Here is a 25,770-nt window from a genome sequence, read left to right on the forward strand (position 1 = left end):
AAAAAAAAAAAAAAAAAAAAAAAAAAAAAAAAAAAATCACTACATATCCCGGCAGGCCTAGCGGGACGCAAGACAAATGCAAATAAAGACTCCGAGCGTTCGGCTACGCCCTTTCCCGGGGTTGGCCGGGCAACTGATACACAAGACAGCCAATCAGTGAGATGCTCACCTGTCGAGGCGGGGATTCGACGAGAGCCAATTGGACGCAGGGCAGACGGTCCCACCGGCCAATGGGTTGGACGGCGGGGCGGGCTTTAGAGGAAGGGTCGGCGGTGGGGAAGATGGCGGCGACTCCGGGTGCTTCTGGGTGGTGGCAGCGGTGGGGACGTCGCTTGTCGGCTCGGGATGGGTCCAAGATGTTGCTCCTGCTCCTTTTGTTGGGGTCTGGGCAGGGGCCACGGCAAGTCGGGGCGGGTCAGACGTTCGAGTACTTGAAACGGGAGCATTCGCTGTCGAAGCCCTACCAGGGTGAGGCGCCCGGAGCAGGTGGTCGTGCCGGGGGGTTCGGGACCTAAGGTCATCGGTGAGGCGGAGCGGCCAAGGGCTCTGTGGCCCCGAGGAGCCTGCCTGTGGCTCGCGCGCGCGTTTGGGAGTCCAGGGCCGGAGGCAGGGATCAGCGCCTCCGCTCTTAGCCCTGGAAGTTTCCAGGAGGTTGAGGTGGCGCTAGGCCAGGAGTCGGACAGGAATGCGAGAAGGGGACAGACGCGCCAACGGGGCAGGACCACTAGCAAAGAGCCATGTCCGCATGTGCTAGAAGTAAAGCAGGTGGTAGAGCTGGGCTCCAACTTGGAAGTGGGAAAGAGAATCAGATTCTGTGGCCAGTTGGCACACCTCTCTTCTCCAGCCCAGCGGCGCCATTGATGAAAGAGGCCGGTTGGTTTGCTTTGTTTAGGCTTCATAGGTTTCTAAGCACACCTCATCGACCAGAAAAGTGATACATGTAACTACAAAGAGCACCAAATCAGTGCAGGTGGCTTCACACAAATCTGTTTCCCCACTGGGACGTGGTGGGGGATGGGGGAACAGCAAACGGACAAAAAACCAACTCAAAGTGCGAGAGAGTATACGCTACTAATAAGGGTGATCATTTACTCACTTAGCAGATGCACTGAGTGTCTGCTCTGTGCTGGTTCCTTTGCTAATACTGTGGGTTATACAGTCACACGTCTTACTCTCATGGAGCTTATAGGGGGTGGGAAGATGAGAAGTAGCATCACACTGCAAGAATTGTTTAGAGAAAGGATGTGATTAAACTCCAGAGGCCTGAGTGTCAGGCTCTTTTTTTGGTATAAGCGAGGAGTTTTTTTTTTTTTCTCTGCCATTGTGCTGAAAGTTCACTCACATATAAAATAGAAAGAATGGATCTGAACTATGATTACTGTGGAATGGATAAAGTGATAGCTCTGATGTGCTTTGGGGGTCTTCTGAAAGGAAACTAAAGATTTAAGATTTATGAGTGGCAGGAGGTGGGAAATTGAGTGACATGAAAGGGAGCAGAAGATGATGCCTCCAGGTTTTGGAGGGCCCGTGGTGGCCTTCTGAAGGGGCTGGTGCTGAAGGGCATGACCTGATGGACCTCCTCCCTGTAGGTGTGGGCACGGGCAGCTCGTCGCTGTGGAATCTGATGGGCAATGCCATGGTGATGACCCAGTATATCCGACTTACTCCAGACATGCAGAGTAAACAGGGTGCCCTGTGGAACCGGGTGGTAAGAATCTTTCTCTTTCCTGTGTTGGTGACTTAAAAGTTCTAAAAAGCTCAGCAGTGACCTGACCTTCATTTTACTCTGTCTCCACCCCCGATTGAGTTGTGTTCTGTGTGTACCAAGGATCTTTATTGCAGAGATTATGATGACCTTCATAATAGAGAAATCAGATACTTAGGGAAATACTCTGTCTTGCCCTAATTATACCCAAATAATTTATTTCGAATCTGTTTTCTGAAATGTCTGTAGTTCCTCATTGGCCTCATAGTGCTACTTCTTGGGAGTTAATAGCTTAATCCATGTATAATTATTTTGCTTTGTAGAGTAGAAGACTACTCTTAAATTTATCCCAGACTCTATCCCAGTATCCTCCTCTGTTATTTCAGTTTGTGGAGTCTAATTTTGAATTTTATTTTCTTGTGAAAGCCACTGTGAACCATTGTCATTTTATTTGTCCTTCTCTGGACCTTCTCTAGCTGCATCGTCTTCCTTGAGGTATGGCGGCAAGAAGTGAACGCAGTGTTCCTGGGGTGGCTGCACTGTGATTTTGTACACGTGTGAGATGATGCTTTCTTTTCCATTTCCAGGGCTCTTTCTACATCTTTTAGGACCACTTTACTTTTGGCGATTACCTTGGCATCCTTTGATACTTTCTTCTGGGCTCTCATAAGCTAAGGATTTGTTTTTACATGGTTTTTCTCATTAGTTGTAGCTATTGAATCTCAGAAAAAAGAACTACTTTTTCCTGTTCATTTTATGTGGCAGAGAATTCTAAAGGAGCGGAGGGATAAGAGGTGGAGGTTTCTCCATGAGCAGTCTGCAGGAGTTCACCTCTTAGCCTAGGTTCTAATGCCAGGCTTGTTTTTGGACAGAGTGCAGGGCAGCGTGTCCTGGTGAAAGAGGTGAAGGGCTGGCAGTTGAAAGACTTGGGCTCTAGATCCTGCCCTGCCGTAGATCCACCATGAACCCTAGGCAGGCAGGTTATTTAACCTCAGTTTTGAGTTCCTGCGTCTGTCAAGTGGACTTCAGAATGCCTGTTCTACTTGTCTGCCAGGGTTGTTGGGAGACTGAAATAAGACAGTACAAGTGGAGAGCCTTTGGAAAGTTAACCTTGTTACAGAAATGTGTGTTGTTAGGTTAGTATACAGTAGGTTGTTAGACCTATTGTGAGAGCCAGTGCTGGGGCCCTTGGGGTTACTAAATGATCGTGTCTGAAGCTTGATGCCTTGTTACTGTCTTGGTGTCTGTTCATAGCTCTTCTCGCAGCAGTTCAGGTCTCGGCTCTCACTGTCCGGCCCTTTTCCCGATGCTCTGAGACCTGTATCCTTTGTTGTTTGCCTATCACGGTGAGCTCCGGAGTTGTTTCTCAGGCGTTTGAATAAGCACATTTGTTTCAGCAGTGGTTCTCAAACTGGGCTGTCCCTTGGAATCAGTGCCTGGGGGATGTGTCTTAGTCGTCTAGTGCTGCTATAACAGAAATACTAAAATGGTGGCTTTAACAAACAAATTTATTTTCTCACAGTTTAGGGGCTAGAAGTCTGAATTCAGAGCACCGACTCTAGGGGAAGGCTTTCCCTCTGTCAGCTCTGGAGGAAGGTCCTTGTCTCTTTTGAGCTTCTGATTCGGACGATCTTCATGTGGCTTGGCATCTCTTCCCCCATCTCTGCTTCTCTTTGCCTAATCTGCTGTTTTTATATCTCAAAAAAGATTCACTCAGGACACACCTGTTGGGAATACTGCCTTATTAACATAGCAAAGAAAACCCATTCCCGAATGGGATTATAGCGGCAGGTATAGGGGTTAGGATTTACAGTACGTATTTTTGGAGGACACAATTCAATCCATAACAGGGTGCAACCTGGGTAATAGGATTTTTAAAAGCTCCCAGGTGCTTCTGAGGCGCAGAGGTTTCAGAACTACCTTGAGACATAGCCTTGAGCAAAGCTGCATAGCGTGTGCTGCATGTGGAGCCAAGAACACAGGCCCCTTGGCGAAATGTGAACTCTGGCCCTGCCCCTTTCCCGGGGCATAGTGCCTACCCTCTGGCTGTAGAGCAGCTTCCTGCCACTGAATTTCACTCTTGCCCTGAAATCTAAATGAAACAGAGAGATGAGAACCGAAAATGACCAGACGGGGCCTGGGCTCGTCAGGGTAGAGTAAACTATTGCATATTTCAGGCCTCCTTGCTGAATTTTCCCGGAGTTTTGGTGCACAGTGCTTAACAGCTGGGCTACTAACCAAAAGGTCAGTAGTTCAAATCTACCAGCTGCTCCTTGGAAACCCTATGGGGCAGTTCTGCTCTGTCCTCTAGGGTCGAAAGACGACACTGGGTGTATGCTGTTCCCTGGGCTTGCCTGGGGTTTCCAGAGCTCTGGATGAATCAGATGACAGGTTTCTTTCTTTAGAAGGAGCTCTGGTGGCGCAGTGGTTAAGAGCTTGGCTGCTAACCAAAAGATCGGCAGTTCAAATCCGCCAAATGCACCTTGGAAACCCTCTGGGGCAGTTCTGTGAGCCAGAATCGACTTGACAGCAGTGGGTTTGGTTTGGGTTTTGCTGGATTTAGAAGTACCCCCACCCCTTTCATTTTGCCTGTGTTCTCCTGGTGCTCACACTTTTGGAAAAGTGTCCCAGAAATCAAAACCTGAAACGATCTAGCAATACGGTGCTCAAGAGCCTGAGGCCATCTATTTGGACAGCCCCTGGCCGAACCCAGCTGGTTCATCTGCTCTTCCTCCCCTGCTTCCTTCACCGTGAACTGCCTTATCCAGGAACCTCCCTAGACCAAATACCCACTCGGGCTTCTCCTGGAAACTATTTTAGAGCACTTAACCATCCACCTGCCGCCTCCTCCGTCTTTCTAAGGTTTTGTTCCGCGATTCAAAAAGCAAAAAACGAGGGAGTCTGGTTAGTCCGCACTTCCCTCATGGTTCCCGCCAGAGGCTCTTCCCGTGGTGAGGACCGTGCTTTTCTCTGGTGCATTTGTGCTTCTTGGCCAAGGGCTTGAGGATTCGGGGGACTGTAACGTACACCTTATCTCCTGTGAACTCTGGCTCGCCCCTCAGTTGACAGAGGGCCAAGTCTAGCTAATTAAAATTGTTTATAGCATCTGCTAATTATTCCTGGAAACCTTTGCAGAGTAACTTAGCTTTTCTCACTCTTTTGTAACGCATGAGACTTTGAGCTTTAAATCCAAGCTTTTTAGAGTCTTTTCGTTCATACGGGGTGATGCTAAGTTGAAGATGAGTATTAATTTAGCTACCTGTGCTGTATAGACTGGGATGTTTTGCGGGGTGAATACAGGATAACAGTAGTCTAACTTAGCATATGCCTCCCTTTTCCAGTTTGGGAGTACTATCCTGTTTCTGCTGGGAGATGCTGAAGATAATCTGGAAGTTGATTCACGTTTCGTGTTAAATCTCTTGCCTAGCTGAATGGCTCAGCCCATTTTATTTTACCAGCACGTCTTAGATGTTGGTTCCAGCCCTCAGCCTAGTGTTAAGTGCATCTGGGTTTTCCCAGTCTGTGGCTTGCTGGTAAGAGCTTGAGGGCTCCAGTGGTTCATTCTGCTCGTTGACTCGGTGTCTTTTTCACCGCAGCCATGTTTCCTGAGAGACTGGGAGTTGCAGGTGCACTTCAGGATCCACGGGCAAGGGAAGAAGAACCTGCACGGGGATGGCTTGGCGATCTGGTACACAAAGGAGCGGATGCAGCCAGGTACTGGGACCCCGGTTACTCCTGCGTGGGGTGCGGCAGCCTGCTTTTATATGCGCCCTCTTTTTGAGGAGGCTGCTTCCCCACCGCTCCAGCAGTTTTTCCTCTCCCTTGACGTGTGTGGATGAAGACTGGCCCTTCTGGGCCCTAGAATGGGGTCTGAGTCCTAAGAAGCGGGTAAGTGTGACTCCTCCTGGGGATTGCCCTGTGAAACCACCTGGCCTCTTGGCGGGGCAAACGCACTAGCTCTCCCAAGCACTGACGGTTGGGTGAGCGCATTTCTCTGGGGCAGGCACTGTGAAAGGTCTCGGCACTGCTGAGTCAAAAGCAGTTTTCCATTTTCCTTGTGGTGCTGGAGCCATTTGCTCTCGTTAGGTGGCGGGCTCAGCGGATTTGACCTGATCTCTTTTGCAGCAAGAAGTAGACCCTGGGAATTCAGTTCTCTCTCGGGGCACAATCTTCACCAAGTGTTTGTGAAGCAGAATTCTGTAGGGGCGCCTTAGCAACCAGTTTGCATTAGGGAGCTAAACAAGGCTGCAGCGGCCTTCTCTCTCCCTGCCTTCAACAACAAACAGCTGCAGATACTTGCTGGTTGCTGCTTATGGGACATGCACTTTGCTGGGTGCTTTTACCTGTTTTCTCATCTCAGAGAGGCCTGGGACATTTGAATTTCGCTTTTTCCTCCATCACAGAGATATGTGATTCCTTTGTCAGCTCTTGGCTTTATTTCATTGTTCATCATCTGTTCTCTCTCTCTAGGGCCTGTGTTTGGAAACATGGACAAATTTGTGGGGCTGGGAGTATTTGTAGACACCTACCCCAATGAGGAGAAGCAGCAAGAGGTAATGGCAAGCGTCAGCGCTGAGGCCAGCTGCACTGACAGCACAGCCCTTTGCCTCAGGAGGGACAGAGGGGTTAGAAAGCACGGGGTTTGGTCCCATTTTCTTTGTCTGCTGACCTTCAGAAGTTAGTGTCCTTGTCAGTGCTTTTCTAGGGAGAACTGTTTGTGAAAGCACAGCCTTTGGGAACAGCGGTTGTGACTGGGGGCCTTTTCGTCGGTGCCAGCGATGTTCTCTCTGGCGCCCATAGGTAGCCACTGAAATCGAGCTGTATCTGCTTGACTGACTGGTGATCTGGCTCCTAGGCCGGCACCAGAGCAAGCTGAGTTTATGTAACGGAGCTGGCCCCTGACTTCTAATGTGTCACTGCTGTGCTCTCCTCTGCCGCCCGCTCACCCTTTCCAGCATCCTTTTCTTCTTCCTCTTCTCGGAAATTGATGAAATCTCAGCAGTTCATTGATGTTTGCAGAAGCTTCTTGCTTCTTCTTAGCTGGCCCTAGGGGCTCTTTAGGAGTCCCTGGTGGTGCAGTTAATGCACTCAGGTGCTAACCGAGAGATTGGAAGCTCACAAGTCCGCCCAGAGGCGCCTCGGAAGAAAGGCCTGGTGATCTGCTTCTGAAAAATCAGCCATTGAAAACCCCATGGAGCACAGTTCTACTCTGACCCACATGGGGTTGCCATGAATCGGAGCTGATGGCAGCTGGTTAAAGGGTTCTTTAGCATTTTCTGACAACAGGATTATACTGTCTCTGTCCTGTGGCACCGCCACCAGAGGGTGCGAGAGTGATTATTATATGACAGGTTGTTGTTGGTATCTTGTAGCTAAATAATATTTAATAGTGAAGGCAGGATTAGAAATAGAGACAGAGCTCACTTTAATTTTTCCCCAGAAGTTTATAATGAAAAATTTCAAACTTAATTAAAAAATGGCAAGAACAGTAGAATGATCGTTGGCTGCAGCACCCAGATTCGGCAATTCTTAACATATTCCCACAGAGCTGAGCTTCCGGGGGCAGAAGGTGAGGCGGGCCTGAGTTAGGAGAAGGAACCTGTTGTCCTGGGTCAGTTACAGCGCTCCTTCTCCGTCTTCTTTCGGGGCTGCACATTGAGGATTTCTAGGTGTGAGGCCCTAGAATTGGACAGTGAGCAGGGCCGACGTAGTCCTGGCACTCAGTCTCCCTGAAGTATGAAAATTCTGACGAGGACGCTGTGGGGCAGTGTGAGAGGACGTGGCAGGAGCCGCTCATTTGGAGTGGGGCCTCGATGGCAGTGGGGTGGTGGGGAAGGCTTCCTCCAGGAGGCCACGCTTACACTGAGGGCTGCAGGATGAGGAACCAGTGTTCCACGTGGGGGGAAGAGCACACTGAGGCGCCGAGATGAGAGAGGACGGTGTGTGTGAGGAATCTGAAGGAGGATGGGAGAGATGAAGCTAGAAAGAAAGGAAAAGCAGGGCCGGCTGTCCTGCCACGTTGCCCAGCTCCGGGGGCCAGCGTTCACCTTGCATTCTATAGTAGTGACACTGTCCCCTCTTGCGCACATCCACCAGCCGTGTTTACTCGGGCGGTGGGTACTTGGGCTGTTTATACCAGCAGCAGCACAGTCTGAACGCATGTGACTCACCCCCACCGTGCACATTTTGAGGCCAGGTTCTGAAGGGTCATGTTCCTGTGACAGAGCCTGGACTTTATTCTAAGGAGTAAATGCATAAAACCAAGCCAAACCCACTGCCGTCGAGTTGATTCTGATGCTTAGCGACCCTATAGGACAGGGTAGAACTGCTCCACAGGGTTTCCAAGGCTGTATATCTTTACTGAAGCAGACTGCTACATCTTTCTCCCATGGAGCAGCTGGTGGGTTCCAGCCGCCTACTTAACAGTTAGCAGCTGAGTGCTTTAACTACTGCGCCACCAGGGCTCCTGTAGTAAGTGCATGAGAGGATTTTAATGGGGGCATGTCACAACTAGATCTGCAGCCAAGCCGAGGATGTAGTGGTAGTTAGAAATGAATCTCAACACGCGGCATGGCCTTCAGGGATTAACTAACTAGCGCTTTAGACCTGGCTCTCTGGAACCAGAAACAAATTGTTCAAACTCTCTAAGCTTCCGTTTCACCATCAGATAGTAGTAATTCTGATTTGAGAGAGCGGATCTGATGAGTTTATTTTATAAGGAGAGCGTATGTTAATCAGAATTAGTTTCAGATGGTAAAAATGGGGGCCGCTTTTCTGACCAGCTCTTGTGGTTCTCAAGCCCAACTGCACATTGGAATTAACTGGAGAACTGTAAACAGTAACTGACGTCTTGGGTCTTAAAAGCCTGTGAGCGGCCATCTAAGATACACCTACTGGTCCCATCCCGGCTGGAGCAAAGGAGAGTGAAGAAGACCAAAGACACAAGGAAAGATGAGTCCAAAGGACTAACGGACCACAACTGTGACGGCCTCCACCAGACTGAGCCCAGAACAACTAGATGGTGCTCAGCTACCACCACCGACTGCTCTGATGGGGATCACAACAAATGGGCCCAGACAGAGTGGGAGAAAAATGTAGAACAAAATTCAAATTCACACACACATTAAAAAAAAAAAAAAAAAAAGAAGGCTTGTTGGTCTGACAGACTGGAGAAACCCTGAGAGTATGGCCCCTGGACACCATTTTAACTCAGTACTGAAGTCACTCCTGAGGTTCACCCTTCAGCCAAAGATTAGACAGGTCTGTAGGGCAGACGATAACACGTGTGAGGAACATGCTTCGTAGTTCAGTCATGTATACAAGACTAAATGGGCACACCAGCCCAAAAGCAAAGATGAGAAGGCAGGAGGGGACAGGAAAACTGGACAAATGGAAACGGGGAACCTCGGGTAGAGAAGGGGAGAGTGTTGACACGTTGTAGGGTTGGCAGCCAGTGTCATAAAACAATTTGTGTATTATTTAATGAGAAACTAATTTGATCTGTAAACTTACCCCTAAAGCACAATCAAGGGGGAAAAAAACCAAAAAACTGACGTCCAGGTCCCAACCCCTGATACTCTGATTCAGTTAGTCCGAGGTGCAGCCTAGTAGCTTTACTTTTTAAAAACCTCCAGGTGGTTCACATGTCCGGCCAGTGTTGAGAACCCATGGACCAACATCAGGTCCTCATTTCCTTCTAATAAAAGCAATTCTTATTTATTAGGTAAGAGCCTTGGTGGTGCAGTGGTTAAGTACTCAGCTGCTGACTGAAAGGTCGGCGGTTTGAACCTACCAGCCACTCCGTGGGAGAAAGATGTAGCAGTCTGCTTCTGTAAAGATTTATAGCCTTGGAAACCCCATGGGGCGGTTCGCCTGTGTCGTGTAGGATTACTATGAGTTGAAATCGACTCGACAGCAGTGGGTTCGGTTTTTTGGGTTGTTAGGTGACTACTATGTGCCAGGTACTTTATATATATTGTCTCAATCCTCATCAAACCTCCTTAAAGTTATTACTATTTTTCTCATTTTACCAATGAGTAAACAGAGGTTCAGAGAAAGTAAGTGTCTTGTTCAAGGTAACAAGGTGAGGTGGAGCCAGTGTTTGAACCCAGGTCTGCCTGATTCCAGAGGCTGTGCTTTTTTTAAACTGTGGTGCTCTACTGCCTCCCATCCCATTTTCCTTCTGTCACGTTGATTCCTTCCTTGGGAACAGAGCCGCTGTCTCCGTGTGTGTCCTCTGTAATTTCAGTTCTTAGAGCATACATTCCACCAGAGAGGGTAGGAAGTGTACTCCTTTCTAAAGCCCAAGAACCTGAAACTACCCCAGCAGGCGGCATCAGATATGTTTTGTCAGCGGATGGTCTCCTTTGATGTCAGACACCGGCATGTAATAAAGGTGTCAGGCATTGTTACATGTATTACTTCTCATAACAATCCTATAGGGTAGGTATTATTATTATCCCTACTTTACAGGTAAGAAAGCTAAAGGGCAGAAAGGTTAAAAAAATTTGTCAGTGTCACACAGGTAGTGGGTCTGACTGCAGAGTGCAGTCTTATTATTTTGCTTTATTATCGTGAGCACATAGGAAGAGGCTGACAGATACTGTACCTTTAGAAAACTTACAGATGCAAGTGCTTTGTGTGTACAAGGAGAACAAGAAGCTGGCAGGAGAGTGAGCGGAGCAATTCCTCAGATCCCTCAGGCACTGATAAAAACTTTACTCTGGCCTCTTGTGTCCTTATCACCAGAGCACACAAGACCCCCTTGCTTAAGTTACTTCCTACCACACTTGTTCATAAGGAGAGACTGGGAAAATTAGAGCAACCAGTAATTCAATAAGTAGGAGATGAGGAAATTCGGTACGTAAGTTGAGTTTGGACTTGGTTCTCTGAGACTACAGCTGTTACTCAAAGTCACATATCAACAGTTTCCCCATCAGCAGTATAGCAATTGTAGTTTAGATGAGTAACTTAAGAGCTTCAATATTTGGGTGTGCCATAGTGAGGTTGACCATAAATAGCTGTAAAAATGATAATTAAAGACGAAATGGAAAATCTGAACAGACCTATAACAAGTAAAAAGATTGAATTAGTAATAAAAAAACTACCCACAAAGAAAAGCCTAGGCCTAGATGGCTTTACTGGTGAATTCTACCAAACATTTAGAGTAGAATTAACACCAAATTCTTCTCAAACTTTTTAAAAAAATAGAAGAGGAGGGAACATTAAGCAACTCATTCTGTGAGGCTAATACTATCCTGATACCAAAACTAAAGACATTATAAGAAAAGAACTACAAACAAATATCTTTTATGAATGTTGCTGAAAATTTTCAGTAAAATATTAGCAAACCAAATTCAGCAACATATGAAAAGGATTTTACACCATGATGAGAAATGCAAGATTGATTTAAAATCCAAAAATCAATTAATGTAATATACCATATCGATAAATAAAGGATAGAAGCTGTATGATTATCTCAGTAGACACAGAACAAACATTTGACAAAATTCAGCACCTCTATGATGAAAACACTCAGCAAATTAGGAATTGAAGGGAACTTCCTCAGCCTGATAAAGGGGGTCTGTGGAAAGCTCACAGCTGACATCATACTTAGTGATAAAAGACTAAAAGCTTTTCCTCTGTAAGATCAGGAATAAGACAAGGATGTCTGCTCTTGCCACTTTTTGTTTAATATTGTCCTGGATGTGGTAGCCAGGACGGTTAGTCAATAAGATGAAATAAAAGTCATCCAGGAAAAAAAGAAGTAAAAATACCTCTATTTGCAGATGACATGATCTTGTACATAGAAAATCTTAAAGAATCCCCAAAAACCTATTAGAATTATGATGGAGCAGGAGAAAGGTGGGGTGCAGAACTCAAACTCTAGTAAAAAGACCAGACTTAATGGTCTGACTGAGACTGGAGGAACCCCAGAAAGCATGGCCCCCAGGCTCTGTCAACCCAGAGCTAAAACAAGTCCCGAGGCCAACTCTTCAGACAAAGATTGGACTCCACTGTGGGACATAAAGTGATACTCGTGAAGAGTGTGCTTCTTAGCTTAAGTAAGTACATGAGACTAAATGGGCAGCTTCTGTCTGGAGGTGAGATGAGAAGGCAGAGAGGGTCAGGAGCTGGTTGAATGGACACGGGAAATCGGGTGGAAAGGAGGGTTGTGCTGTCACAGTATACGTAGGGAGAGCAGTTAGGGTCACGTAACAATGTATGTATAAATTTTTGTCTGAGAGACTAACTTGAAATGTAAACTTTCACTTAAACTACAACAACAACAACAAAAACCTATTAGAATTAATAAACCACTTCAGTAGAGTTGCAGGATGTAAGAGCAATATGCAAGAATCAATTATATTTCTATACACTTGCAGTGAACAATCCAAAATGAAATTAAGAAAATTCCATTTACATTATCATCCAAAGAATACAATACTTAGAAACGAATTTAACAAAGTACAGAATTTATGCTTTGAAAACTACAAAACATTATTGAAAGAAATCAGAGAAGAATTAAATAAATGGAAAGACATCGATGTTCATAGATCAGCGGACTTAATATTGTTAAGATGGCAGTTCTCCTGAAATTGAGTTACAGATTTGACACAGTTCCTGTCTATCAAAAGCTTCTGACTTCTTTGCAGAGATGGGCAAACCAATTCTAAAATTCGTATGGAAATGCAAGGGACTTGTTTGGCTATTGCCAAAACAATCTTGAAAAATAAGAACAAAGTGAAGGACTCACATTCAAAACTTACTACAAAGCCACAGTAATCGAAACAGTGTGGTACATGCATAAGGATAGGCATATAGATCAGTGGAATAGATTTGAATATCCAGAAATAAACCCTCATATTTATGGTCAGTTGATCTTTGACAAGGGTGTCAAGACAATTCAATGGGGAAAGAATAGTCTTTTTAGCAAATGGTACTAGAACAACTAGATATCCATATGCAAAAGATTGAGGTTGGACCCCTACCTCATACCGTACACAAAAATTAACTCATAGAAGAAAACAGGTATAATTCTTCATGACTTTGGACTAGGCAATTGTTCCATAGATATGATACCAAAAGCATAAATAATGAAAACAAAACTGATAAGTTAAACTTCATCAAAATTAAAAACTCATGTGCCTCAAAGAATACTGTCAAGGAAATGAAAAGACCACCACAGAATGGGAGAAAACATTGATAAAGGACTTGTATCTAGTATACATAAAGAACTATTACAGTTCAGTAATGAAAAGACAACCCAATTTAAAAATTGGCAAAGGATGTGAATAGATAGCTCTCCAAAGAAGATATGCAAATGGCCAATAAAACCAAAACCAAACCTGATGCCGTCGAGTTGATTCCGACTCATAGTGACCTTATAGGACAGAGTAGAACTGCCCCATAGGGTTTCCAAGGAGCGTCGGGTGGATTCGAACTGCCGACCTTTTGGTTAGCAGCTGTAGCTCTTAACCACTGTGCCACCAGGGCTCCCAATGGCCAATAGAGACGTGAAAAGATGCTCAACATCATTAACCATGATAGTAATGCGAATAAAAACCACAGTAAGATAAGACTTAACAGCCACTAAGATGGCAGAACTAAAAAAGACGGATAATATTAGTGAGGATGTGGTAAAATTGGAACCCTTGTACACTGCTGGTGGGAATGTAAAATGGTGCAACTGCTTTGGAGAATGGTTTTGGCAGTTCTTCAGATGGTTAAACGTAAAGTTACCATATGACCAGCAATTCCATTCACAGGTGCATATACCCAAGAGAAATGACAACACACGTCCACACAAAAACTTGCACACAAATGTTTATAGGATCATTATTCATAGTGGCCAAAAAATGGAAACAACCCAAATGTCCATGAACTGGTGAATGGGTAAAATGTGCTATATCCATACCGTGGAATATTATCCATCAATAAAAAGAAATGAAATACTGATAGATTCTCCAACACGGATGAACCTAAGTCAAAGAAGGCGGTCACAAAAGACTATGATTCCATGTACACGAAATGTCCAGAATAGACAAATGTATGGAGAAAGAAAGTAGATGGTTGTAGTCAGGGGCTGGAGGAATGGGGGGTGGGGGCTGGGAAGTGGAGAGAGGTGGGGAGAATGGAGAGCGACTGCTAGTGGGCACAGTGTTTCTACTTGGGGTGATGGAAATGTTCTCAAATCTATTGTGGTAATGTTTACATAACAATATACGAAAAGGCGTGGAATTGTACGCTTTAAATGGGTGAATTGTGTGGTATGTGAACTGTATCTCAATAAAGCTGTTACCCCAGAAATGATGATTCAAGTTTGATCTGATCATGTTTTTCTTGCCACAGTGAAGTCCTCAGCTGAGGGTCATCACTTTCTCACGTGAACCCAGATATTTGGGAAAAGTTGCGGGGAATTCAGTAGCAATATTGGAGCGCAGATGTCTTCTCTCAGTTGGAATCGAGAGTATGGTGATGAAATGCCTTTCTGGAGTGAGAACACGGATGTGCACCCCTTTGCAGACTTGGCCCTCACTCTTCCCTGTGAGTTGTTAGGGCCTCAGCCGATGGAGGCAGAAACAGCTGGTGGAGAGTGGAGAGTGTTAACAGCTCCGCTCTTCCCAGATCAGGCCAGCTTAGAAGTCCTGCTGTCGTGTTCCCCGTGTTTTTTTTAGGGTGATAATTGTTATTCTTCCTTTGAAACTGGAAGAAGATTGCTAATACTGTGCCATCGCATTTTAAAAACACATTCCTTCAAGCCTGTCTTGATGAAGACACGGCTCCTTCTTGGCCTCTTAACCCTTGGCAGAGAGCATCTCTGTACTATTACAGGAACTCCATGACCTCTTCAGCTCTCTTGTTATTGTCCAACTTGGATGCGACTTGGGCTGTTTTATTTTCAGGCCTAGGTGGGGCAGGTTTTCTAAGAGAGACTTCTTTGGAAGCCAGGCCTGCGGAGTTATTGGCAAGCTCTTGAGGTGCAACTTTGTTGGTGAGAAGTGGTTTTTGAGAGAAGTGTGGAAAATATAGGGTGTTCTGCTAGTACTGAATGAAGGCAAGGAGAAGATACTGCTGCTTCTCTGGAGCAATGAAAGAGGGGGCAAGGAAGGAGAAACAAAGCAGGAGCTCCAGAGGATGCTTCACTGTGGATTAGTTCTTTACCTTTTTTTTTTGGGTCTTGACCCTTTTGAGAATCTGAGGAAAGCAGTGGACCCACAGAAAGATGTACACACACATAGAATTTTACATGGAATTTCAGGAGGTTCATGGACTCCCCCCTGTTCTATAGAGTTGATAGCTCTTCTCATTAACAAGAAATATTCACATCGTATCAAAATGATGGGCAGCAGTGAAATCCAGACATACACATCAGGCTGTTTTGAATCTTGGCACTTGTCAGCTGGGTGGGTGGATTATAAACCAGTCTTTGGGGCATCTCCAAATTCAAGTTTTTTGATTTTGTAGTACTTGTCTTGAAATCTTCCAATTATGGGATTTGGGTTTGTTCTAGTGAGGTCACAACAATGAGATTAAAGTCATTTCTTGGGTTTCTTAAGGGATACATCACAGTGATTGATGTTCAGGTATGTGAAGGTCCTCCAGGCTGTCAGCTAGCCTGCAGGTGCCGCTCTTCTCTGTCCTTCCATTGAGCCCTGAGACTTAGGGACAGAGTCACTAGTATAGGTTGGTGGTAGATTGGGGCTTATTGAACAGGGGCCTTCTCACGCTACACAGTAATGTGAGAATCTTACCGATCCTGTTACCCACCCTTATTAGGATGGGTATACTGAGTTAACCGGTCACCTCTTTATCTAGATTCCTGCGTAACGGGTTAGATGGATGAAGACTCCTGTAGGACCGGGCTTCTTGTGATGTTTTGAAAGTCTGAAAAGTCACAGGCCTGTGTGTGGAAGTGGCAGGGAAGTGTGTTTCATTAACGATCCAAGGGGATTATCAGTAAACGGAGGTGTAAAGGGAGGTGCTGTAGAAGAGGTATTTGTCTTGTTTTTTGTTTTACAAAAAGCCATTCCTGCTCATTACAGAAAAGTCAGGAAGGGCTGGAACAACACAACTGTGCAAACTTCTTTCCAAAAACAAAGACACGGCATCAGGTTGGACACACTGTTTTTAAAAAAACTTTTTTTTTATTTTGAAAATTTTCAGGCAGACAAAAGGATAATACTAGATCCAGGTCAATCTTATTTTTTATTTTGATAAAGTCTCAGACTTACAGATAAGTTATAAGAATACTACAAAGAATACCTGGATGCTCTTGACTTGAATTTTCCAAAACGTTAACATTTTACTACACTGCTTTGTCCTTTTCTCTTACTCTCTGTGTATGTTGCTGTGTGTGTCCATGTGTGTGTGTATATTCTTTTCGGAGCTATTTAAGAGTAAGTTGCCTCCCTTATGCCCCGTTACTCCTAAATACGTCAGTATCTGTTTCTTAAAAAACAAGGAGTTCTCTCACACAGCCACAGCATAATGATCAAAATCAGGAACTTAATTACTATTGGTGACAATGCTGTTATTAATCCACAGCCCTTATTCAGATTTCACCAGTTGTCCTAATGATGTCCTTTATAGCAGAAGGAAACCCCAGATCCTGTGTTGTATTGAGTTGTCATATTTCTCTTCTTTAATCTGGAATCATTTTTTAGTTTTTCTTTGAATTTCAGGCTACATACTTGTTAGAAACCTAATTTTTTTTTTTTAAAAAAAAATCTTAACAGGATTTACTAAACGTTTTTCCATGTTGATTTTGAGGGCATTGTGACATAGTGATTGAGTCGGGGCTCTCGGGCCAGACTACCTGATTTCAAATCCTGGTTCCATTACTTAATACCCAGGTTGTCTTGGGCTAGCGTTCTTATCTGTGAAATGTGTTAGTGTCTGTGATACCAGTACTGCTCGTGTGGTTATGGTGAGAGTCGAGTGAGTGCACGCGTGCCCGTTGTGAGCGCGGTGCCTGGCCCGGGCTACGCTGTCAGTCATGTGAACTGTCACTCTTCGCATCCCTAAGTGGCTCCCAGGTGTGTTCTGCAGACATCTTGGCAGCACTATTTTGGTGCTGTTCTTCACTCCGCCTCCTCTCCCACCTTCTCTTCTTCACGTCTGGGTTCCAGAGAGCAAACTTGAGCAGCCCACTAGACTACAGTGCGGTTTGGATTGGAAAACACTACTCTGAAAGACTGGATGGATCCCAGATACTGTCCGTGAACTAGTATTGGTTGGTAACCGAGTTTTCATGGGGCCAAGAATAGGAACAGTGAAGTGATCTTTTTCATAAGTGCTAAATGGATCCAGTGGTTTTATTGTGAAATTATGTAGTGATTAGATAGCTCTCTTTCTCTCTCTCTCTGTTAAAATGTCCTTTTGTAAAATGATGCTTTTTATAGGTGGTTGGTTTTTGTGTGTGTGTTTCATTGTACTTTTTAATTATTATTATTTAATATTTAATTTGATTTTTGGTGAAACTATGCAGAGCAAAATCCACTCCCACTCTCCAGGTTCTAGACGTAACGTACATATAGGTGGTCGTCTTTCATTATTATGCATTAATGTACTGAGCAGGCAAAAAAAATTAATAAGTAAATAAAATAATAATTGGCAACCCTATTAATTCCCAAAATATTTTTAGAAATTTTACTGGTCCGTGACAGTCAACATAGTCTTGCAATTACTGCTCTAAAGGATGTGTGTTTCGCATTGTGCTGATATCTGAGTACCTGTGAACATCATTTGTATCTAGAGATTCAGTAATTAGTCGTTCACCAAACAGACATTGACTCCCTTCTGGATGCCAGACTCTGTACAGTCTGCTTTGCATACCTCGTCTCATCTTTATAACTACTCCTGTGAGCTGTGTATTATTCTCTCCGTCTACAGGCGAGAAAATGGACGGTCAGAGGGGGATGTAATCCACCCAAGGTTATGCAGCTGTGCATGGAGCATAGCTGCCGTTAGAACTGAGGTCTCCCTGAGTACAGAGGCCTTGCGTGCCCTTTATTCTATCCAGGGGTCCACAGCCCGTGTGCTTGGGACCTGTGGAACTTTAGCTTAGGATTCGTAAGTCCACAAACTTACATGTCTCTTTTCAGTCAAGATATACTGGAGGCAAAATTATCATGTAGAGGGTCTTCTTTTTTTCCTTCTTTTTAAAACAGTGGTCTTGTGGTAGAAAAAGTTGAAAACATTTGTCCATCCTGCAGACAACAATTATTTGGACAATTGGCGACTCCAAGGTTAGGAATGAAACTACTACCTTAGCTGAGTCTGATTCTTCAGCCTTTGGTTCAGGCTGCTTTCCAGGGAAAGAAAATTTGCTGCTGTGTGAAATTAGTGGTTACCCAAGAAATGCTTCAGGAGCTCCTGATGGGCACAGACAATAAGACAGTGTTTAAAGACTTACTACTAATGAGGTGTTCAAGGAGAGAAATTTCTGCCACATAGCTGTGAGGTTCTGTACCAGTGCGGGGTTTCTTGGATCACAATCATCTGTGATGCTTTTTAAAAATACATAATCCTGGGCCCCACCCTACATCTGCTAATGAGGCTCTTCGGCCAAGGGACTCACGTATCTTTGCCTTTGAAAAGCTGTCCAGGTGATTCTGAGGTCCAGCCTACCTCCAGCCTGGCTATTACCAGAAAACTGGATGCCTTGCGAGCTGCGGGATAAAGTAAAGCGCCCTTAGGTTGAGGACACTTCTCTGAGGCACTTTCTAAAGTTGCCGTTTAAACTTCTGATCCCAGGTCCTGGGGGTGATAAATGAAACAAGGCTTGGAGTCAGCGGGGCTGCCCAGGTCATTTTTAATCCCTTCTCTTCCCTGATTGCTCACTGAAGTTAAGAGCTTTCTCATCAGAAGCCCATTTCTGTAAACTACTTGATGACATAGAATTCCTCGTTCTGAACGATAATGAGAGTTTTATGGTACTTTCATCATTCACTCACGGGCAGTGTTTCGTTCAGGGTCGCTGTGAGTCGGAATCGACTGACGGCGCATGACAACAACAATCATCTGCTGACTGATTGCGTATCTCTCTGGAGTCCTGTACGTGTTCTTGGAGCCCTGGGAACACGAGTTAAGAGTTCGGCTGCTAACCAAAAGGTCAGCAGTTTGAATCTACCAGCTGCCCTTGGACACCCTACGGGAAAGTTCTGCTCTGTTCTGTAGGATCTCTATCTCGACGGCAAGAGATTTTTTTTTTTTTTCTTTTTAATGCGTATTGTACCCGTGGCATAAGGGAAGGACTGTTGGGAGATGCTCCGAGGCCTACCCCAAGCTCCTCACTGTGGCCTCTAAGGCCCTGTGTGATCTGGTTTCTGTCCGCGCTGCAGCCTCTGCTCACACCACCCTCTTCCTCACTGGCTGTGTTTCAGACACCCCAGTCTATTTGAGTTCCTTGAATTTGCCAACCTCATGCTTCTCATGCTCCTGTATTGGGCTCATAAGCTCTTTTTTTTTCTTTTTAACATACATGACAGCTTTTACTTTTATGTAAAAATACTTAGAAAACAGTATCTGGTACAGACTGGATGCTCCATGTGTGATCTCTTTTGATTTTGTTTTTAACATTTTTATTGTGCTTTAGGTGAAAGTTTACACAGCAAGTTAGCTTCCCGTTCAATAATTGATGTACAAATTTTTCTGTGATGGTGGTTGCAGTCCCCACAATGCGTCAGCACTCTCCCCATTGCCTCTCTGGGTTCCATGTTTCCATTCATCCGATTTCCCTGCCCCTTCTGTCATATAGGAGCCGTGGTGGTACAGTGGTTAAGGCGCTCGGCTGCTAACCGAAAGGTCAGCCGTTCAAACCCCCCAGTCGCTCCTGGGGAGAAAGATGTGGCAGTCTGCTTCCGTAAAGATTCCGGCCTTGGAAGCCCTGTAGGGTCACTGTGAATCGGAATCGCCAGTACAGCAGCGGGGTTAGTTTGTTCTTCTCCGTGTCGAATGCTTTTGGTGGGCTCCCTCTAATTACTCAGGTCTCTGCTCAGATGTTGGTTCTTCAGAGACATACCTCCCCGTCAGTCTCTCGTAATATCTATTTTATTTTCGTCATAGCATTTATCACTATCTGAAATGATTTCACTTGTTTATTGCTTGTCTTCGTCCACTCAAACGTCAGCTAATTGAGAGGCGGCACCTCGTCTGTCCTGTTTCCCGTTGACTCCCCAGCATGGGGAACGTGCCAGGCTCCCGACAGGTGCACACTGAGCTCTGGAGGAATGCTTTGGGTTCTCCACCCTCAGCCACCATCCCCCGGGGGCAGGGCTGAGCTGAGGGTGTGTAGACACCCCTAGTAGCTTAGGACTCCGGCAGTTTTCTGGAGCAAAGCTAAATACCCCCGGCCTGGGGAGGATTTTTCTGAGTCTGCCATGCTGCAGTGCTCCCACGGCTTCTTCCTCATCTTTGCGCTGTGGGTTAGAGGGACAGCAGTCATTCAGAAGTATGCGTCCATAAGGCTCAGTTAGAGGGCAAACGATCCCTTTCGATTAGAGCTAATTTCATAGTCTCTTAAATAGTGAGGTTTTTGTCTTCTGGGCAAGAACTGTATCCTGAGATCCCATCAGTAAATGACATCTTGAATTTGGAACAACTGAGCCCTATTTGTCCCTACCCTTGCTATAGAAATACTGTAGTCTGGATACAGACTTGTGGTCTGATCTTCTGACTCCCAGAGGCATAGGGGGCCCTGCCTGGACAGGGTGACACTGTGTGTTTTATAAGGCTCCTTCTGCAAGTGTCAGGACCCTCCCTGAAGTAGGGAGGTCTTCCTGGTGGACTCCTTTGAGAATCTGATGACCCTGACAGACCTCCTCAGAAAAATGGACAAGCAGCTGTGCACATGACTTTGCATGTAATTTAGGGGCGTGCAGGACCTGCTGAAAAGTACAAGCAGCTGTGCACATGATTTTGCATAGAATTTAGGGGTGTGCAGGACCTGCTGAATGCCCTCTGTGGGCCCTGAAGTCCTGTTGGGGATCTAGGTTGGTTTGTTCACCCATCACAGCTGGGTCGTAGCTCTTCCACAGTTGTTCTTTCTGACTTGGTCTCCTGTGCCCTCTTGTTTTTCTAACAACCTGCTGGACCCCTCAGGCCCAGAAGAGGCGCTACTCTCCTGGAGTCCAGGTACTCAGTTCTTGACCTGTCACGGCCATCTCTCATCCCCATGTGTGTTCACCCAACATTGGCTGCTGTTTGGAGTCCACGTGGCTGTTGTCTTCGAGTCACCAGTCTCTGATCTCACCTTCATCTCCACTTGCATGTTGACTGTCTAGGACAGCGGGGAGCTCACCTGAGAAGTAGCATGCCTCACGTTACCCTCTCCTTCCATCACCTGCCTGTCTGCACTGCCTTAGCACTGGGCTTGTTCTGGAACCGTTAGCTCATCATTTCCGAGGGAGAGTTTGCTTCTACAACTCTCCTGGAGAGAGAAGCTCTGAATTAGGTGGGAAAATGGGTGGGCCATGGGGAGACTCTCATTTTCTTCCTTGTGGTGGGAGAACCTTGCCCTGACGAGTTATGTGTGGATGGAATCACAGGTGGTGCAAACACTTAACACACCCAGCTGCTAACCAAAAGGTTGCAGGTTCAAGTCCACGCAAAGGTGCGTCAGAAAAAAGGCCTGGTGATCAGCTACCGAAACACCAGGCATTGAAAACCCTGAGGAGCACAGTTCTACTCTGACACACGCAGGGTCGCCACGAGTCACAGGCGACTCAGTGGCATCTGGCTTTGTGTGTGGATGAGGTTCAAATGGACTGAAAGGCTTTGGACTAAGAACAGTCATCGGGGCTGGCTGACACCGTCCAGGAGCTGGTTCTGGCAGTGCTCTTTCTGAGTCCCGATCCGTTTAGCATCCTGTTGCTCATAGCGTTTTGGAATTTGCCAGTGACTGTTCTGAATAGAGATTCAGACAGGTGTTTCAGAATACCTGCTGTGTGCAAAGCACCGACCCTGGCCGAAGGGGATGGGACTGGCATGGAGACATCAGACAAGCTTAATAAATGATGTTTTTCTTTAAGAAGCTTACCTGGTAGGTGAGGAGATAGGTATATATACATAAAAAGAAACCCACCAGCCTTGGGCAGTACATCAGCGCCACGTGGTGATCTCTGAGAAGGACTCAGGTCAGACTCCAGAGTCTTAGCGGTGCCATTGCAGGCCCACGCGATTGGGAGCGAGGAACGTTCCTGAAGGCAGGTGCAGAGTTCAGTCCTTTCTGGGCCCGGATCCCTGAGTGGTCATCTGAATGTGGGGCCTCAGGACTGCCAACAATAAGCAGAGTGGTCGTCTGGTTTGCTGTAAGGGGCTCAGCTTGTCTGTGCAGAATTCCTGCTGCTGTTTGCACAGGTGTCCTGAGAGCACCTCTTTACTGTCCTCTGCTGTCCCTCCTGCTTCCCCAGCGGGTGTTCCCCTATATCTCAGCCATGGTGAACAACGGCTCCCTCAGCTATGATCACGAGCGGGACGGGAGACCTACGGAGTTGGGGGGCTGTACAGCCATTGTCCGCAACCTCCATTACGACACCTTCCTTGTGATTCGCTATGTCAAGAGGCATTTGACGGTGAGTCCTCGTCCTGGGCCAGTTGGGGTAGGCTTTCTCGCACCTGCTCCTGTGGCCTGACCGTGATTATCTCTCCTTTTTATTCTAGATAATGATGGACATCGACGGCAAGCATGAGTGGAGGGATTGCATCGAGGTGCCTGGGGTCCGTCTACCCCGGGGCTACTACTTCGGCACCTCCTCCATCACTGGGGATCTCTCGGGTACGGCCTCGTGCGTTCTTTATTTCCCTTGACTGCGGTCATGTCTCAATACCCAGGCCTTGTGAGGCTTCTTAGAGGGAGGAGACAGACAGATATCGGGGACGCGGATGCCCTGAGAATGCTTATTTTCCTCATTCTTGTGTCCAGGTCTCTTAAAAACCTCAGGCCCAGGTTTTCCCAGTACACTTGTCTCCAGGAGCTGGCCGGTGCTAACAGGAAGTAGCGTTGGCCCCTTCGTCAAGCCGGCCTTCCAGCCTCTTTGGGTTCCTTGCTTTCCTATTTCTGGTGCCCTTACTACAGTCAGGGCCTCCTTCCACCTGCTGACGTGCGCAGCCCCCCTCCTTTTCCCAGACCTTTTCCTTGGCTCTGCCGTCCCTCCTCTTCTGACCCCCAGATGTTCCTTTTATTGTGCTTTAAGTGAAAGTTTACAATTCAAGTTAGTCTCTCATACAGAAGTTTATACATACATTGTTATGTGGCCCTAGTTGCTCTCCCTATACTGTGACAGCACACTCCTCCTTTCCACCCTGGATTTCCCGTGTCTATTCAGCCAGCTCCTGACCCTCTCTGCCTTCTCATCTCACCTCCGGACAGAAGCTGCCCATTTAGTCTCATGTGTCTACTTGAGCTAAGAAGCACATTCTTCATGAGTATTATTTCATGTCCCGTAGTCCAGTCTAATCTTTGTCTGAAGAGTTGGCCTCGGGAATGGTTTTAGTTTTGGGCTAACAGTCCAGGTGCCATGTCTTCTGGGGTCCTTCCAGTCTCCGTCAAACCATTAAGTCTGGTCTTTTTACTAGGATTTGAGTTCTGCACCCCACTTTTCACCTGCTGTGTCAGGGACACTCTGTTTTGTTCCCTGTCAGGGTGGTCATTGGTGGTAGCCAGACACCATCTAGTTCTTCTGGTCTCAGGCTGATGGAGTCTCTGGTTTAGGTGGCCCTTTCTGTCTCTTGGGCTAATATTTTCCTTGTGTCTTTGGTGTTCTTCTTTCTCCTTTGCTCCAGGTGGGTTGGGACCAATTGATGCATCTTAGATGGCCACTCACTAGCTTTTAAGACCCCAGACGCCACTCACGCAAGTGGGATGCAGAACATTTTCTTAATAAACTTTGTTATGCCAGTTGACCTAGTTGTCCCCTGAAACCATGGTCCTCAGACCCCCGCCCCTGCTACTCTGTCCCTCAAAGTGTTTGGTTGTATTCAGGAAACTTCTTAGCTTTGGTTTAGTCCAGTTGTGCTGACTTCCCCTGTAGTGTGTGTTGTCCTTCCCTTCACCTAAGATAATTCTCGTCTACTATCTAGTTAGTGAATACCCCTCTCCCTCCCTCCCCACCCTCGTAACCATCAAAGAATGTTTTCTTCTGTGTTTAAACCTTTTCTTGAGTTCTTATAATAGTGGTCTTATACAGTATTTGTCCTTTTGTGACTGACTAAATTCACTCAGCAAAATGCCTTCCCGATTCCTCCATGTTACAGGATGTTTCACAGATTCATCATTGTTCTTTATCGTTGCATAGTATTCCACTGTGTGGATATACCATAATTTGTTTATCCATTTGTCGGTTGATGGGCACCTAGGTTATTTCCATCTTTTTGCTATTGTGAACGGTGCTGCAGTGAACATGGGTGTGCATATATCTATTCGTGTGACGGCTCTTATTTTTCTAGGATATATTCCAAGGAGCGGGATTGCTGAACGTATGGTACTTCTGTTTCTAGCTTTTTAAGGAAGTGCCAAATCCATTTTTAAAGTGGTTGTACCATTTTACATTCCCACCAGCAGTGTTTGCTGAGACTTTTAAATGTGTGGCGTGTACAGATGCTTCTGTTCCCTAGCCATCACCTCCTTACCACACCGCACTCTGATCTGTACCTGTTAACACTGTTAATAGCTGCACCCGTGATATTAACACTGTAGGGGCCTTGGTGGCACTGTGGTTAAGAGTTTGGCTGCTAACCAGTACGTTGGCCATTCAGATCCACCAGCTGCTCCTAGGAAACGCTATGGGGCAGTTCTCCTCTGTCCTGTAGGGGCGCTGTGAGTCGGAGTCAGCTTGATGACAATGGGTTATTAACGCTGTTCTCACAAAAGTTCCTTCCATGGCCTTGCCGTCTACAGCTGTCGGGCGTTACTCTGTCCTCTCTGCCCCTCGGTTGTTCGGTAGCTCAGGCTCTTCCCGTCCTTGACTTGTGTGGCGTTCAGAACACCTGGTTCTTTCACTTCCTGTCTCCTAGTTTCTCCTCCTCTTTCCAGATTTGTAGCTTCTTGCTATGTGCTCACTCATTCCCTTGGCCTTTGGGAAGAGGTAAGGAACAAAACTTTAGGTTCTCTTGGTTAATATCATTGATCATGGATAAAACTCATTTGAAATAGAACTTTCTTGTGGCAGAAAGGAAAGGCAGATACCCAGCTGAAAGAGGGCAGGAGCTATTCAGCTCTAACCATTCTTGCCAAGAGGAAATGTGGACTCAGTGAACCCAAATCTTGGGATTTTTCAAGAGAAGCTAGAAATCTGGAGTTTTAAAATAAAATCTGATTTTTAAAAACCAGGTAGCTAATTTTTTTTAAAAAGCAACTCTATGAAGGTATACTTTACATATAATAGAAGTGTACCGTATAAAGTTTTGATAAATATTTAAATCTATGTAATTACCACTGTAATCAAGATAAAGAATGTTAATTTTTGAATGAGAAACTAATTTGCGCTGTAAACTTTCACTTAAAGCACAATAAAATTAAAATAATAAAAAGAAAATAAATTGATTCTATTGGTAAGTCAGAGCCATGTTTTATTAATTTTAATCTGTTAAATAAAGTACTTAGAATGGGGGGAAAAATGTCTCCACTCCCTGAAGTTCCATTATGCCCCTTTGCAGTAATCCCTCCCCTCCCCTGGCTCCAGGCAACCATTGGTCTGCTTTCTGTCACTGTAGAGATTAATTTTGGCGCTAGGTTCTAAACAGAGCCCTGGCGGCACAGTGGTAGAAAGCTCGGCTGCTAACCAAAAGGTCAGCAGTTCGAATCCACCACCTGCTCCTTGGAAACCCTATGGGGCAGTTCTGCTCTGTCCTGTAGGGTTGCTATGAGTCGGAATCGACTTGATGGCAAGGGTTTGGTTTTTTTGGTTTCGGTTCTACTGTGCAGGCCATACCTGTGGAACAGATCTAGCCTCGGTGTGGGGATGGGAGGCACGGCTTTCAGCTCTTTGCTGTGTAATCTTGTTACGTAACTAAAGCTGAAAGAGGCCTTCTTGTATACACGTGTTCCTTTGGGCTTGCAGCTT

General features: G+C 45.8%; 1 protein-coding gene across 2 annotated transcripts in view; it reads left to right on the forward strand.

The window, feature by feature from the left end:
• The first annotated feature begins 259 nt into the window (after positions 1-259).
• The window catches only part of LMAN2L (lectin, mannose binding 2 like), a 29,850-nt gene continuing 4,339 nt past the window's right edge, over positions 260-25,770 (forward strand). Inside the window, exons 1-6 of one of the 2 annotated variants that reach the window (XM_004369340.2) lie at positions 260-468; positions 1,590-1,708; positions 5,302-5,419; positions 6,176-6,258; positions 22,120-22,281; positions 22,370-22,484. In XM_004369340.2, the coding sequence (XP_004369397.1) occupies positions 282-468; positions 1,590-1,708; positions 5,302-5,419; positions 6,176-6,258; positions 22,120-22,281; positions 22,370-22,484 (784 nt within the window). In that variant the 5' untranslated portion in view covers positions 260-281. The remainder of the gene's footprint in view (positions 469-1,589; positions 1,709-5,301; positions 5,420-6,175; positions 6,259-22,119; positions 22,282-22,369; positions 22,485-25,770) is intronic. The other variant, XM_023734238.1, reaches the window with a different exon arrangement.

This window comes from Trichechus manatus, unplaced genomic scaffold, assembly GCF_000243295.1.
Source record: "Trichechus manatus latirostris isolate Lorelei unplaced genomic scaffold, TriManLat1.0 scaffold00004, whole genome shotgun sequence".
In the NCBI taxonomy this organism is placed as follows: Eukaryota; Metazoa; Chordata; class Mammalia; order Sirenia; family Trichechidae; genus Trichechus; species Trichechus manatus.